General features: G+C 35.4%; 2 protein-coding genes across 2 annotated transcripts; both read left to right on the top strand.

The window, feature by feature from the left end:
* The first annotated feature begins 4,054 nt into the window (after positions 1-4,054).
* Positions 4,055-4,975, top strand: LOC114490183 (olfactory receptor 5AS1-like). Its single transcript, XM_028504110.1, has one exon. It carries the CDS (start codon positions 4,055-4,057, stop codon positions 4,973-4,975), a length of 921 nt encoding a protein of 306 aa, XP_028359911.1.
* A 6,667-nt stretch (positions 4,976-11,642) lies between these two features.
* On the top strand, positions 11,643-12,697 carry LOC114490182 (olfactory receptor 1052-like). Its single transcript, XM_028504108.2, has one exon. The coding sequence runs from the start codon at positions 11,643-11,645 to the stop codon at positions 12,627-12,629; it is 987 nt and encodes a 328-aa protein (XP_028359909.1). The 3' UTR covers positions 12,630-12,697.
* Positions 12,698-13,084: the final 387 nt, after the last annotated feature.

Raw genomic sequence — 13,084 nt, 5'->3', positions numbered from 1 at the left:
TAGGTGTGTGCCCTGACCAGGAACCAAACCCTTGATACTTCAACCAGCTGAGCCACACTGGGCAGGGGGAAATGCCAGCTTTTTACTGAACCCTACCTTGATCATAATTTCTGATTGTTTCCTCATGCCTCTATTTCAGAACCCCTATAATAATTTACATTTTATTGATTTTTATATTCCTTTCACCTTCTTAACATGTTGTATCACTAATTTGTAATTCTCTTTGTATCTCCATGCCTCAAACTTACAATCTATAAATATAATACATGATAAAAGCAAACATTCATATCAACATTTTAATCTTTCTTTCCTAGAATCTATTACTCCTTTATAGCAGTTGATGTCAATTAATCTATAGATTTCAATAAATAGAGGAAATTTAGTTTAAAGGAGTTACCATTTCTCATTGTAATGCAATACAATTTGAAATTAACATTTTAAGGAAACTAACATTTTACTTGAAAATTAAACACATAGAATGAAAAAATAATCTTAAGTAGTTCTAAATTATATACAAACCTGAAAAAATACCTTTCTTATGTATATAATGTATCACAATGTGAATAATATTGTTACATGTGCGTTAAAAATAAAGCGACATGCAGATGAAATTAAATTGTTCTAGGATTTGATTCTCTCACTCAGTAAACCCTCTAAGCAGGTTTCAGGCCTCTTGGGGTCTCAAGGAAGGAAAGGCAGACTCTGATGCCATAACCTGCTTATAGATATACGATACTGATTAACATCACTAGTGGATAGACAAGTCATTTGTTGGATGCTCCTGTGGATGTGACTTAGTCACCCAACCTAAATAATAAGGTGTAGATTAGATTGCTAAGGTTCTTTCTATCATTAACATCCTATTTATAGGTAATACCTGATAACATTCTTACAGCAGTAGAAAATATTTCAACATCACAATATGGTCACATTTCAATACCATAGTATTTTGGTTATGAAATGAGACCTGAATTTTTTCTATTTATAGCATGGCAATTTAATTACATCTCTACACTTCAGTTTCATCATCTATTGGGGCAATAATAATAATATTCATCTCATGGTACATTATAAGGATTAAACAAAATGATGCACTTCAAATGCTTAGAAATTATTGTGACCCACTCACAAAAATGTTACTTGTTATTTATTGCTTTCATCATCATCATCATCAACAACAATGCAGATAACTGTGTATTAGAGTAGAATATAAAAGTGCTTTAGTTCATAGAAACCTCAAATGAAAATTACTCAATGAATAAAAATTATGGTTTGCCTTTGTTGTGATAGTTATAATGGTTGTAACTATCTGATGGTTATAATTTGTTTCTCTTTGGTGAGAATTTGTGTAGGTTTTAATTTTTAGGTCTGTTCATTAGTTTGTTGTTTCCAAGGAGGAAATAAAACATGTTTTGATGAACTTACCTGATTTTTAAAATTTCTATTAATAATATCTAAGCAGGTATAAGTTTACTAGACAATTATGAAGCTCTAGAATATGCAGTGTCATTTTCTCCCCAAAAATGGTGATTCCACATGATAAATAGAGTAGGTCTGATTGTAGAAATCAGGATGGGATGACATAAAGATGACATGACTTTCAGTAGTGGAAGTGTTTTAGAGCCCAGGTCTCCAGACGTTTACTTACTTGTTCAAATCTTCCTTGTTATATTCTCACCTGGACCTGTGATACCAGATCCAGCCTCATAGGCAGGCAATCCCAGTGACCTGGGAGTCTCAGTGTAGATGATGTTACTCTTGTAATAAAAGCCGGTGATGATAACAATACCTTCCTAGGTAAAATTTTTGAAGACCAGTGGCATAGAATCTCCTAAATTTGGGATGCTTTCATTATTGACTGATTCTAGTGGAAATATTTTTAATGATTATTGAATTCTTAACCATTAAACAAGTGAAAATCCCTTATATAAGTTGAATATGCAATGTATTACAGCAAATTAATTACAGGTTTTTTAACCATTGAATTAATTTTTAAACACTATTTCAGAATATCAATCTTAAATGACATTAGCATGGGAGAGAAACATGAGCTTATTTTTCTCTTTTATTTTAAGTGTGGATTCCTTCACTATAGTTCCAAACATCCCCTTTCATCTTTTCCCAGTCCAGTTCTTTCTCTTTAAGATCTGGTTTCCAAAGACTGACCTCAGTGCATCTAGAAGACTGCAGGTTACATTGGGAGAGCAGGATGATTTCTGAGATTTACCAGGCTTGGCAGATAAAATAAAGATTCATTATTTACTGCCTTATTATTCACTACAGTGTTTCTCACTCAATTCACTTCCAACACTACACATCTTGGAATATTTGCTGAATATTCCCCTATAACTTATTTCTTCTTTGCACCTATTCTGCTTCTTTCTTGATTATTTCTCCTGGCTATATAATATATATTTTCCCACATTGCCCCAATTTGGAAGTCTATTAATAACTACAGATATAGTTGTTCTTCAGAATACTTAATGTTTCTGGGACCTCACACCAGACATTGTCATACCTTGGAGATAGGAATGTGTGGCAGACTCTGGACAGCAGAGTTCCACCTTGTTGTGGCTGGAAGAGAAAATGAATGCACAGGTGACAGCAATCCTGTGGAGAAAAAGGGAACAGCATGGCTACTCTCTTAAAGGGAGAGAGAGCCTATGAGTGCCTCGGCCACTGTCTCAAAAGGACAACGCCCTGACCCTTGCCTAGAGACGCTTTTATTGTTTTTCTTGGGGCTTCCATCAGAGAAAGATTTATTATCTATTGCAGAGCACATTGTTGTCTACATTTTAGGTACAATCAAGGAAATGAAAATAACATGCAGAGGGGAATGGCAGTGAGCTGATTAGCTCTGTCCTTGGGGGAATTCACACAGGCTTTGGGCATTACCTTGAAGATAGAGGATACACATTTGCTGTTTTAGGCCAGGGTGATGGAGCTTAGCAAGAGCAAGCCATAACAATCTGTATGCATTTTCTAGGCCCGATTCCCACAGGAAAACTCAGTTTGAAGGTCTGGCTCCTGCCTACCACTTTGCTTCCGAAGGTTTTCCATACAGAGCTGAGTCACTTTTGCCAGACTGAAACAAACTGGTCCCCTACAGGAAACAGACATACTACAGAGAGGAAGAAATATAAGCACATTTTAAAATATATTGATGTTAAGCAATGCATTTGCACACAACACATGAACAAAACCTCAAAGGCTGTTTTTATACGGAAGTCAGATTGTGTATCCTCAATACCAGAGATTAGATAAAGTTTAAGAAAACAGACTTACTATTTCAAGCTACTGGATAAGTAATTAAAAGGAAATTCAAAGGTCAGTTTATTTGTTTACATAAGTTCTATTTTAGAAATGGTCCCATTAGCATTTGTTATGTACCAGTTATATAAATGCTCTATGACTATTTGCTGATTTTTCCTCTAACCATCAAAGAGTTGTTAAATAACTTTATGGTCACATGATCAGTAAGTATCAAAGCTAAGATTTTAACCCAGTGAACTCTTCCATAACAACTGAGCTTTTAACTGGTATGCTAAACTATCTTCCAAGATCACAGATATTCTTCTGTAGAATTATCTAGTTTACAGGTGAGCTCTCTTTTTTCCTAGGGTTTCTCTCAACCCTACATTATTTCACATGGAAGAATATGACTTTAGCATTGAAAAACTTGAGATTTGCCTCTAAGAATTTTGTCGGTCCTCTTAATTCTAGCAGGTCTTTTCAACTGAGCCACACTCCTTCCCTTCCAGGTTGTAAGGAGCAAATTCACCTCTTGATGCACACAGCTTCTGAAGAGTTACAACATCTCAAAACACCACCTCTGAAAACATCCTCAGGTATCAACAATTACCTCTGTAAAGGATATGATGAAAATGAAAACAAATCAAATAGGTCATGAAAAGTGCCATGACTATGATTTTATTATCCTTCTGTTTGTTTCTTTAGAAGGGTCAGTAAAGATATTTTGGGTTCATTGGTCACTCAAGTGAAGTCATGTATGTTGACACCATCTATCCTGGATGAGAAAAACAAGAAAAGAAAGATGTCGAAAACTAATTATAGCATGCCAACTGAGTTCCTACTTGTTGGATTCAAAGATTATCTACCTCTCAGAGTCATTTTATTCTTGTTATTTCTCATCATATATACACTAACTGTGGTGGGAAATATGGGCTTAATAATCCTAGTTAACATCACTTCAAGCTTACAAACCCCCATGTATTATTTCCTCAGCAACTTGTTTTTCTTAGACACCAGCTACTCCACAGCAATCACTCCTAAAATGCTGGTGAATTTCTTAACACCCAGGAGAACCATCTCTCCCTATGGCTGTGCACTACAGATGTTTCTCTTTGGTTGTTTTGCTGATGCTGAGTGCCTTATCCTGGCAGCAATAGCATATGACCGCTATGTAGCCATCTGTAAGCCACTGAGCTACCCTACACTTATGTCCAGGAGAGTCTGTGCCTGCTTCATTGTGCTGGCGTACTTCAGTGGAAGTGTGACTTCCGTGGTGCATGTGTGCCTCACATTCACACTGCCATTTTGTGGCTCCAATGTTGTCAACCATTTTTTCTGTGATATCCCACCTCTCCTGGCTTTATCATGTGCAGACACCCATGTCAGTGAGCTTCTGCTCTTTGTCTTGTGTGGCTTCATCCAGACTAGCACTTTTGTGGTCATATTCATCTCTCATGTGTGTATCCTCATCACCGTTTTGAGCATCAAGCCCTCAGGTGGCCGAAGCAGAACATTCTCCACCTGTGCTTCCCATCTCATGGCAGTCACCTTATTCTATGGATCACTCCTGTTCACCTACTTACGTCCCACCACCAGCTACTCTCTAAACAGTGGTAAGATAGTGGCAGTGTTTTATATGGTTGTTTTCCCCATGTTCAACCCAATCATCTACAGTTTCAGAAACAAGGATGTAAACGATGCCCTCAAAAACCAATTAGAATGAAACTGGATTTTCAGATGAATGAAACCTTAAGTCACTGAACAAACTTTAAGGCATGGCCTGCTCTTCCAATTTCATTATCAGGACTGTGCTGATGTGTCAACTCTTTTGAATTTATCTCCAACAATAAAGATAATTTTCCAACCTCACTCTTTCAAAATGTTTTTGTCCTCTCTCATGTTCCCTTGGAAATTATACTATTCTGAAACATTCCTGAACTAAAATAAATAATAATCTTTACTCTCCAGTTAGCTTTGCACATTGATTTATTATAATATTATTTATCATGTTGTATTGAATGTATATGGTGACTTGTCTGTCAGTGTGCTCATACTATAAGTTCCTTGGCAGCAAGGGATATATATTGGTTCATTTTTCAATACCTATATAACACCTCGCATATAGATTATTTTGAATCATTCTTTTAATTTTAGTGTCCTCTATGTTTAAAAAAATTTGAAGAGAATATTGTCAAGTGAGCTGACTTTTAGTCATTCTCCATTGAGTAGGGAGCATCACTTGATGTGAGGAAGCACATAGGCTTTTTTAATAGGGGCCTATTTAATGTAAGAGTTCTTTTTTCATTTTCCAAGATAAGTTAGTTTAAAATAAGTAAACCACAATGTACTTGAAAACCATAAGTTGTTATGAGTTTATCTAACTTTGAACCTGTAAAAGCAGCACAATTGACATTTTGGGCCAATACTTCTTTCTTGGGGGTTCAGGTATAGTGAAGAGAAGCTCACCCTGTACATTTTAGGGTGTTTAGCACTATCCCTTGATTCTCCTCAGTAGCTGCCAGTAGCAATCCACCTACTTATGACAACCAAAATGTATCAAAATATTGCCAAAGTTCTCTTCAGAGGCAAAATTTTTCTTGGGTTGGAATCACTCATGTTGCTCAGCCCTGTTTCTTTGACCATTAGGCAAATACAGCCATTAGAGGGAAGTCACTGCCTGAACATAAGTCAGAATCATAATTTGGGAAGAACATCTCACATGTGACTTCATTCATTTTGTTCTGCATTATCACCCCAATTTCTATTTATTTCTAAGATCTACTCTGATGGTATCCATGAACAGAGACAATTAACACATTATTTTAATAAAATAAATATAAAATTAAAGTTGAAAATATGTTTCAATTATTTTATTTTAAAATAAACCACACTTGAGAAGAAGTTAGAAGGGAAAATATTTATGACAATTACATGTAATTGTAATTGTAATTACATGTAATCTAATTATATTAGATTTATTTTTCTGCTTCTATGAGGAGACAGGTTGCTGAGAAGCTGTATTATGTTTCAGTCATAAAAATAATACACAAAGTTAAAATACTACAACTGGTGTTTCCTTGCCCTGGCTGGTGTAGCTCAGTGGATGAGCGTGAGCTGTCAACCAAAGGATTGCTGATTCAATGCCCAGTCAGGACACATACCTGGGTTGTGGGCCATGTCCCCAGTGGTGGCCACATGAGAGGCAACCACACATAGATTTTTCTCTCTCTCTCTTTCTCCTTCCCTTCCCCTCTCTTTCAAAATAAATTTAAAAAATCCTTTTAAAAATAAAATAAAACTGGTGTTTCCTTTACAAAATTATGTGCATTTAATTGAGGTCATGAATAAAGTCTATGGGATAACTTTGCACGTTTATTTCATTGACATTGAGCATTGGGGGTGGGGCAAGTGAGTGAATGGAATGAGTTGAATAACGCCAACTTGTCTAGTGTGATCAGACAAATAATTTGCAGATCATATTTAAAGAATATTTACCTTCAAAGGAATACATTTATGAATTTTTTCACTGTAATAAAAATATTTTTTTGACAGAGATGAGATCATATTTGCCACATTGATGGCATAAAGAGGAAGATAGGAAGGAAGTATTAATTGAGAACTTTTTTGGCTGCAAACACTGTTACATATGCTGGAGAAGTCTCTCCATAACTTATAAGTTATGGAGATACTGGTATTTTGCGATTAGTTCTAATGAAGTTTTGTCTCTTATGATATGGTAATATCTTTCATTTTGTACCTAAAGACATGTTCATGTTTTATCAGTATCTTCACAACCATATAATAATGTCATAATTCTTTAAATTTGGTACTATATTTGGATTGACCCAAGATTTCACACTTTATCTGCCTATATTAGAATTTATTCTACTATTATGCTAAAATACCCAAGACATGCTATTGAATTAAGAGCAGAACTATACAAAACCATCTACAATACTTTCCAAACACACAGACTTTTACATTATTTGTATGATTCAAGAGAGCTAAATATAAAATTATATAAAAAGCTAGTAAACCTATGTGAAATACATGCAAAATTTCCACAATGTCCACAGATCCATGACACTTATTGAATTATTAGACAGAGGGAGAACATACATTTTATATAAATTCTCCCAAAGGAGAGCATACAATTCAACTAATTCTATGTGTGTGTATACTCATAGCACTTTAATGTGAATGATTGTTAAAATATTTAGAGCATGATGTCATACATAATTTATGTGAATTTTACAATTGATCAGTGAGGTAGCCACAGCATGCATGAATGTCCCCACTGTAAAACAAAGAACACAGCTTCACTTATTTCATCATCAGAACATCCAAACATTTGTCTGAGCAACATGCATGGGATTGGAACACATTTCTGTAATTCTTGCAATGGCATTTAGTCTCTGTATTGTGCATTACCTAAGATGTTTGACTTTTAGGAAGCATGTTCTTGTTTAAAATTGTTTGATTTCAAAAAGGGGTACATTTTATTCAAGTGAAAACAGAGGCAACCACTGAATAACTATTGAGAGGACCTGCTACTCTGATTAGCCCCAGTCCCAAGACACCTGAGAAGGTGCTAATGATCCAGCCTGTGGACATCTGAGATTTCATCTACACCAAGAGACACAGGTTGTGTCACCAAAAGAAAAGAAAGCAGACATAAAAATCTCTACCCTCAGTGATAAGCCCTTTAAAGAATCATGATAATGTGGTCTTCTCTAGATACTCTGCTTACTCTTGCCTTTTCTGAGTTGTGAGTATGTTTAGGAGGTGATGATGTGGGTCTATTTTGGCTTTTGATATTTCCTGTTATCTCCACATTGCAAAAATTTGTTACCAGCTATTATGATTCCCAAAAAGCCAGAAAATTTCCTAGTCTGCGGCTTTTTTTTTCATATGTTCTTATTTTGTGAAAAGGGCAAAATTTTTCCAAAATATCTCTATTTAATATGTGTGTATGTAAGAATGTCTGCATTTTATGTATTTAATAGTTGGTTTATACAGAGTCCAAAGCTACTTGCGTATTTATGGCAAATTTCAGATATTCTGTGAAAAATGGGATATCTGAGAAGTGTAATGCATTTTAGCATATTACAAGGAAAATGATTTCATTCCAATCCTACATGATAATAGTTTTTGGGAACCTTTTACATCTTGTTTTATTTTATGATTCCACTAGTGACATTTTATGAATTATTTTCAATCCCCCAGACTGTGCCCTATTGGTAACAAACCTGGGTGTGCACACAGACACTTGTTCCTTGAGCACAAGACTGGTTTTGCCACAACCAGCTGTTACTTCTTCCCACTACAACTCGGGTAAAATAGTCTACAAATCAGCATGCTTTGTTTTTAAGTCAGACTGTCTAAGCTATGTAGTTTGGGATTTCTCAGTATGTCAAATTTGTTATTGATAGTGGGTTTTTAAATATTTTATGTGTGATTAGTTTGTTAAATTTTCTGTTTGTCATTTGTTTTTTTCATCTTGTAGACAATAATAATCATAAACCACTCAGTATATATTACTTTTCATTATTATATATTATTTTAAAGTATAAGTTTATGTACTTATAAGTTTACATACACATAACATACTTCATATAACAATCAGTTATATATTTATTCATATACAATACTTCAAAATTACATGAGCAATACTATGAGCAGTAAAGGATATATAATATATGTTAAAATAAATTTATTTATAAATATTATGTTAACATAACAATATTTTGTGGACAAAGCTGCATGAGACCATATACCATATTCAAGTTGGGTTAATGACTATGTGCCTGCACTATAGTAAGATCATTATATTGACAACCATTAGCTCTCTTGATAGGCATTTGCTTGGGTTCACTTTTCACTACAATGATAAATGCTGTACGCTTTATGGTTTCTCTCACCAACATATTTATCAGCAACTGTGTCCTTGATCACTCATTATTCTGTGTTTTCAAATGTCTTTTTGGAGTTGTAAATCAAAAATGAATGACAACAAATGAATTTCACATGTTTTAAATAAATACATTTTTCATTCAGGCATTTCAAGATACTAATCTGAAAGTTGGAAAAACTGCATTTGAGCATACTCTCACACCCTTAAAATGTGATTTGGGTATTTGTTTCCCTAAGAGAATTCTCATGCTTACCAGTATTCTAAAGCAGCCTCTTATTTTATCAGGGAGATTACATGGAGGAGTATCAAAGCCCAGCATTTAGTGACAGAATGAATCTGAGTTCTAGCTGTCATTCCAACAGCATAAGAGAAATTATACCTTGATCCTTGGTAATGCTTTCTCTATTTATAGTCTCTATATGAGCTTGATAGATAAAGCTGTTACTAGACATCGTACTACCAACTTTTTGAAGTCCTGTCTGTTTCTCATGTGTCCTGGTGTTGTGGAGTCTTGTCCATCAACATTATGTCAGTTCACATATATTATGTGAAATCTATGGTAGGTCAATTGACAAGAACCCCAATTTTTCCCTTTTTTCTCTAAACAATCAATGAGAAAATTATATGAACTCTCTTGTGTTACGTTTTAAATGACTTGTTGTAGAGAGGCAAAATATATAGCAGATGAAGGGCAGAATTATATTGGAACTCAATCTTGCCTAGTTCTAATATCGTCCCATGATGTGGTGTTCCCACTACATTAGGGAGCCTGGGAGAAGAAAAATTGTGTCATTAAGAATCACACAAATTTCCCTTCATGTTCATTTTTTAAAATTGAGCTTATTTCTGGGCTCTGTATTTTTACATTCCAGTTTTATTACACAGGATTCTTCAAAGAATTAAAAATGTTTCATTAAAAAACAGAAAAAAATTCTTGCCACTTTCAATAAGTTATTCCCTCTTTTCCTAGGATACAGTTAAATTTGGATTTGTTGTGCTTCCCAAATCCACCCATCAAAAATAGAAACAGGATTTTATATAAACAATACATATATATTAATATCCCAGCTTGTGAGGGGTGAGCTTATATACTTACAGAATAAATATTTTGGTTTTGATTTAAAAGTACCCTGAAGATAACATCCCAAACTCACCCAAATCCTGACCTCAGTGGACTTCCATTTCCATGAGAGCACAACTCATACATCCTTCCTGAGGTGTCTGATGCCTAACACAGTTCTCTGCATAAGAAGCATGGTTGTTATTTTAAGCCACTAATTTTTGATGACTTGTTATAGTAGCAATAGGAAAGTTATACACTATATGGTAGAGTATCTACCATTTCTACTATTTACCATCCCATTCTTGACTCTTCTTCACAGTACTTATCATGGTGGGCAGTATATCAAAAAGCTTCTGTTTTCTTAATAAAATATAAGCTCTTTGAACGCATGACATTCTTTTTATTCATGGATTCATCTCTAGCAAACATATTATTTTTTGGCACAGATTACTAATTAATATACTTGACAGGAAGTATGAAGGTATGCGTTAATAAATTTATTGCTATTTAACCATAAATATTGTTGCATTAGTATTCTGTCATATCAAAAACGAAGTGAAACTATGTTGAAGCCTACCTTTTTGAAAGCAGAACATATCTGATATAGTTATGTCATGATCGAGATAATTTTGTTACCTCATGGTAACAGTTTGCTTCTCTTCCTTTTGGTTTCTGGCTTTATTGTTTTAATCCTGAAGAAAACCAAAGATGTGAGAGTGAAGTGATGCAAATAGCAAAAGGAATAATTTTTGAGTTAAAATACACTGCTATGTTTTGATTGGCCTTACTAGTAAATAGCAAATAAAAAGGTTGCTCTAGCCCTTTTCCTGTCTCAACTCTTTAGAGAGCACAGTCATTGATCTTCCAAGCAGAAGGTGATGCAAAAAAAGTTTTGATGCTTGAGATTTGTAAAGGAGAGGGTTGAATACTGTGAAAGTTGGTTTCATAAGTAAGCTGGGTATGAAAAACAGGAAGAGTTCAGGCACAGGAAAACAAAAATATTGCTGTCACAGAATGTCATTCAGTTTGTAGTTCATTTCATCAGAGGACTTGTAAACACCGTAGAATGAACCAGAGGTCTGGCACAAGGCATATCAGAATGTGAATATCGGTTTCAAATATTAATACTTTCGTGATCTAAGAATTTCTTCATCCCAATTTCATGTTGTGCAAACTGAGAAACGAGGAATAAAATAACTCTATTTTCAGTGGGGTTAATCATTATAGATGGGTTATCCAGTACACAGAAAGTCCACTGCTTAAAGTTAATTTCTTCTCTTCCTCTAACTACAGGCTAAACCCAAATGTTCCTTGCTATTATGGATACTGGATCATGGAGGAAATCATCATTTCTTTTTCATCTTAGTGATACTATTTTGTTCTGCAACTAAACAGCTGACTAAACCTGCAAGCATGGCAGGTCGGAATCACACAGGTGTGAAGGAATTCCTTCTGGTGGGTTTGACTGAAGATCCTAATTTGCAGATTCCTCTCTTTTTGTTTTTCACCCTTATTTATTTCATGACCCTGGTGGGTAATTGGGGGATGATTGCCTTGATCAGGGTGAATGCTCAGCTTCATACTCCAATGTACTTCTTTCTCAGCAACCTCTCTTTTTGTGATATCTGCTATTCTACTGTCTTTGCCCCTAAGATGCTGGTCAATTTCTTATCAAAACACAAGTCCAGCACATTTTCTGGCTGTGTTCTACAGAGTTTCTTTTTTGTGGTGTATGTAACCACAGAAGGTATCCTCCTGTCTATGATGGCTTATGACCGTTATGTAGCAATAGCTAATCCCTTGCTGTATACAGCCATCATGACCCAAAGAGTTTGTATTCAAATGGTCTTGGCATCTTACTTAGGAGGGCTCATTAACGCACTGACACACACAATAGGGCTGCTCCAACTGGACTTCTGTGGTCCAAACATTGTGAACCATTACTTCTGTGACATCCCCCCTCTTCTCAAGCTCTCTTGCTCTGATGCACGTAACAATGAGATGCTGCTTTTGATCTTTTCTGGGATTATTGCAGTGTTCACTTTCATCATCATCATGGTCTCTTATTCCCGCATCATCATTGCCATCCGGAGAATTCACTCAGCTGAGGGGAGGTGCAAAGCCTTCTCCACTTGTGCCTCCCACCTGACTGCTGTGACCTTACTCTTCGGGTCTGTAACATTTAGTTACATGCAGCCAAGTTCTCAGTATTCCCTGGAACAGGAGAAGGTCTCTGCTGTGTTTTATACTTTGGTGATCCCCTTGCTAAACCCACTGATTTATAGCCTAAGGAATAAGGATGTGAAAGATGCAGCAAAAAGGTCAATATGTGGAAAAGAGCTCCAACTTCCCTTCTTTTTGTCAAATGCCTTTTCAAACATAATATTAACCTGCAAATAGATACTTTCTTCAAATTTAAAGGGGATCAAAGTTGAACTACAACCAAGCTATCTTCCTACATGAAATGTGAGACATGTATGTTAGTTACGTATTTTGAAATTTGTATTGTTCTCAAATCTCTTCTGTTAAGTTTAAAACATTTTACAAAAGCATACATGGGACTAGAAACTATTATGCTAAGTGGAATATGCTAGTCAGTGAAAGAGAAATACCATATGATCTCATTTATAACTGGAGTCCAGTGAACAAAATAAACTTATGAGCAAAACAGAACCAGAGACAAGGAGACATCGTACAGACTGACTGCTATAAGAGGAGAAAAGGGGGATGGCAGAATAAAGGGGAAAGGATTAGTCAAAGAACATGTATGAGTGATCCACGGGCATGGACAACAGAGTGGAGACTGACTGAGGGAGTAAGTTGTAAGCTGAGAGGAGTGGAGCAAAGAGAGAAAA

Source organism: Phyllostomus discolor, chromosome 6 (assembly GCF_004126475.2).
Source record: "Phyllostomus discolor isolate MPI-MPIP mPhyDis1 chromosome 6, mPhyDis1.pri.v3, whole genome shotgun sequence".
NCBI lineage: Eukaryota > Metazoa > Chordata > Mammalia > Chiroptera > Phyllostomidae > Phyllostomus > Phyllostomus discolor.
This window is presented reverse-complemented; position numbering and strand designations above follow the sequence as displayed.

Coding starts and splice junctions, on each gene's coding strand:
- LOC114490182 (XM_028504108.2), top strand. CDS start 11,643: ATGGCAGGTCGGAATCACACAGGTGTGAAGGAATTCCTTCTGGTGGGT.
- LOC114490183 (XM_028504110.1), top strand. CDS start 4,055: ATGTCGAAAACTAATTATAGCATGCCAACTGAGTTCCTACTTGTTGGA.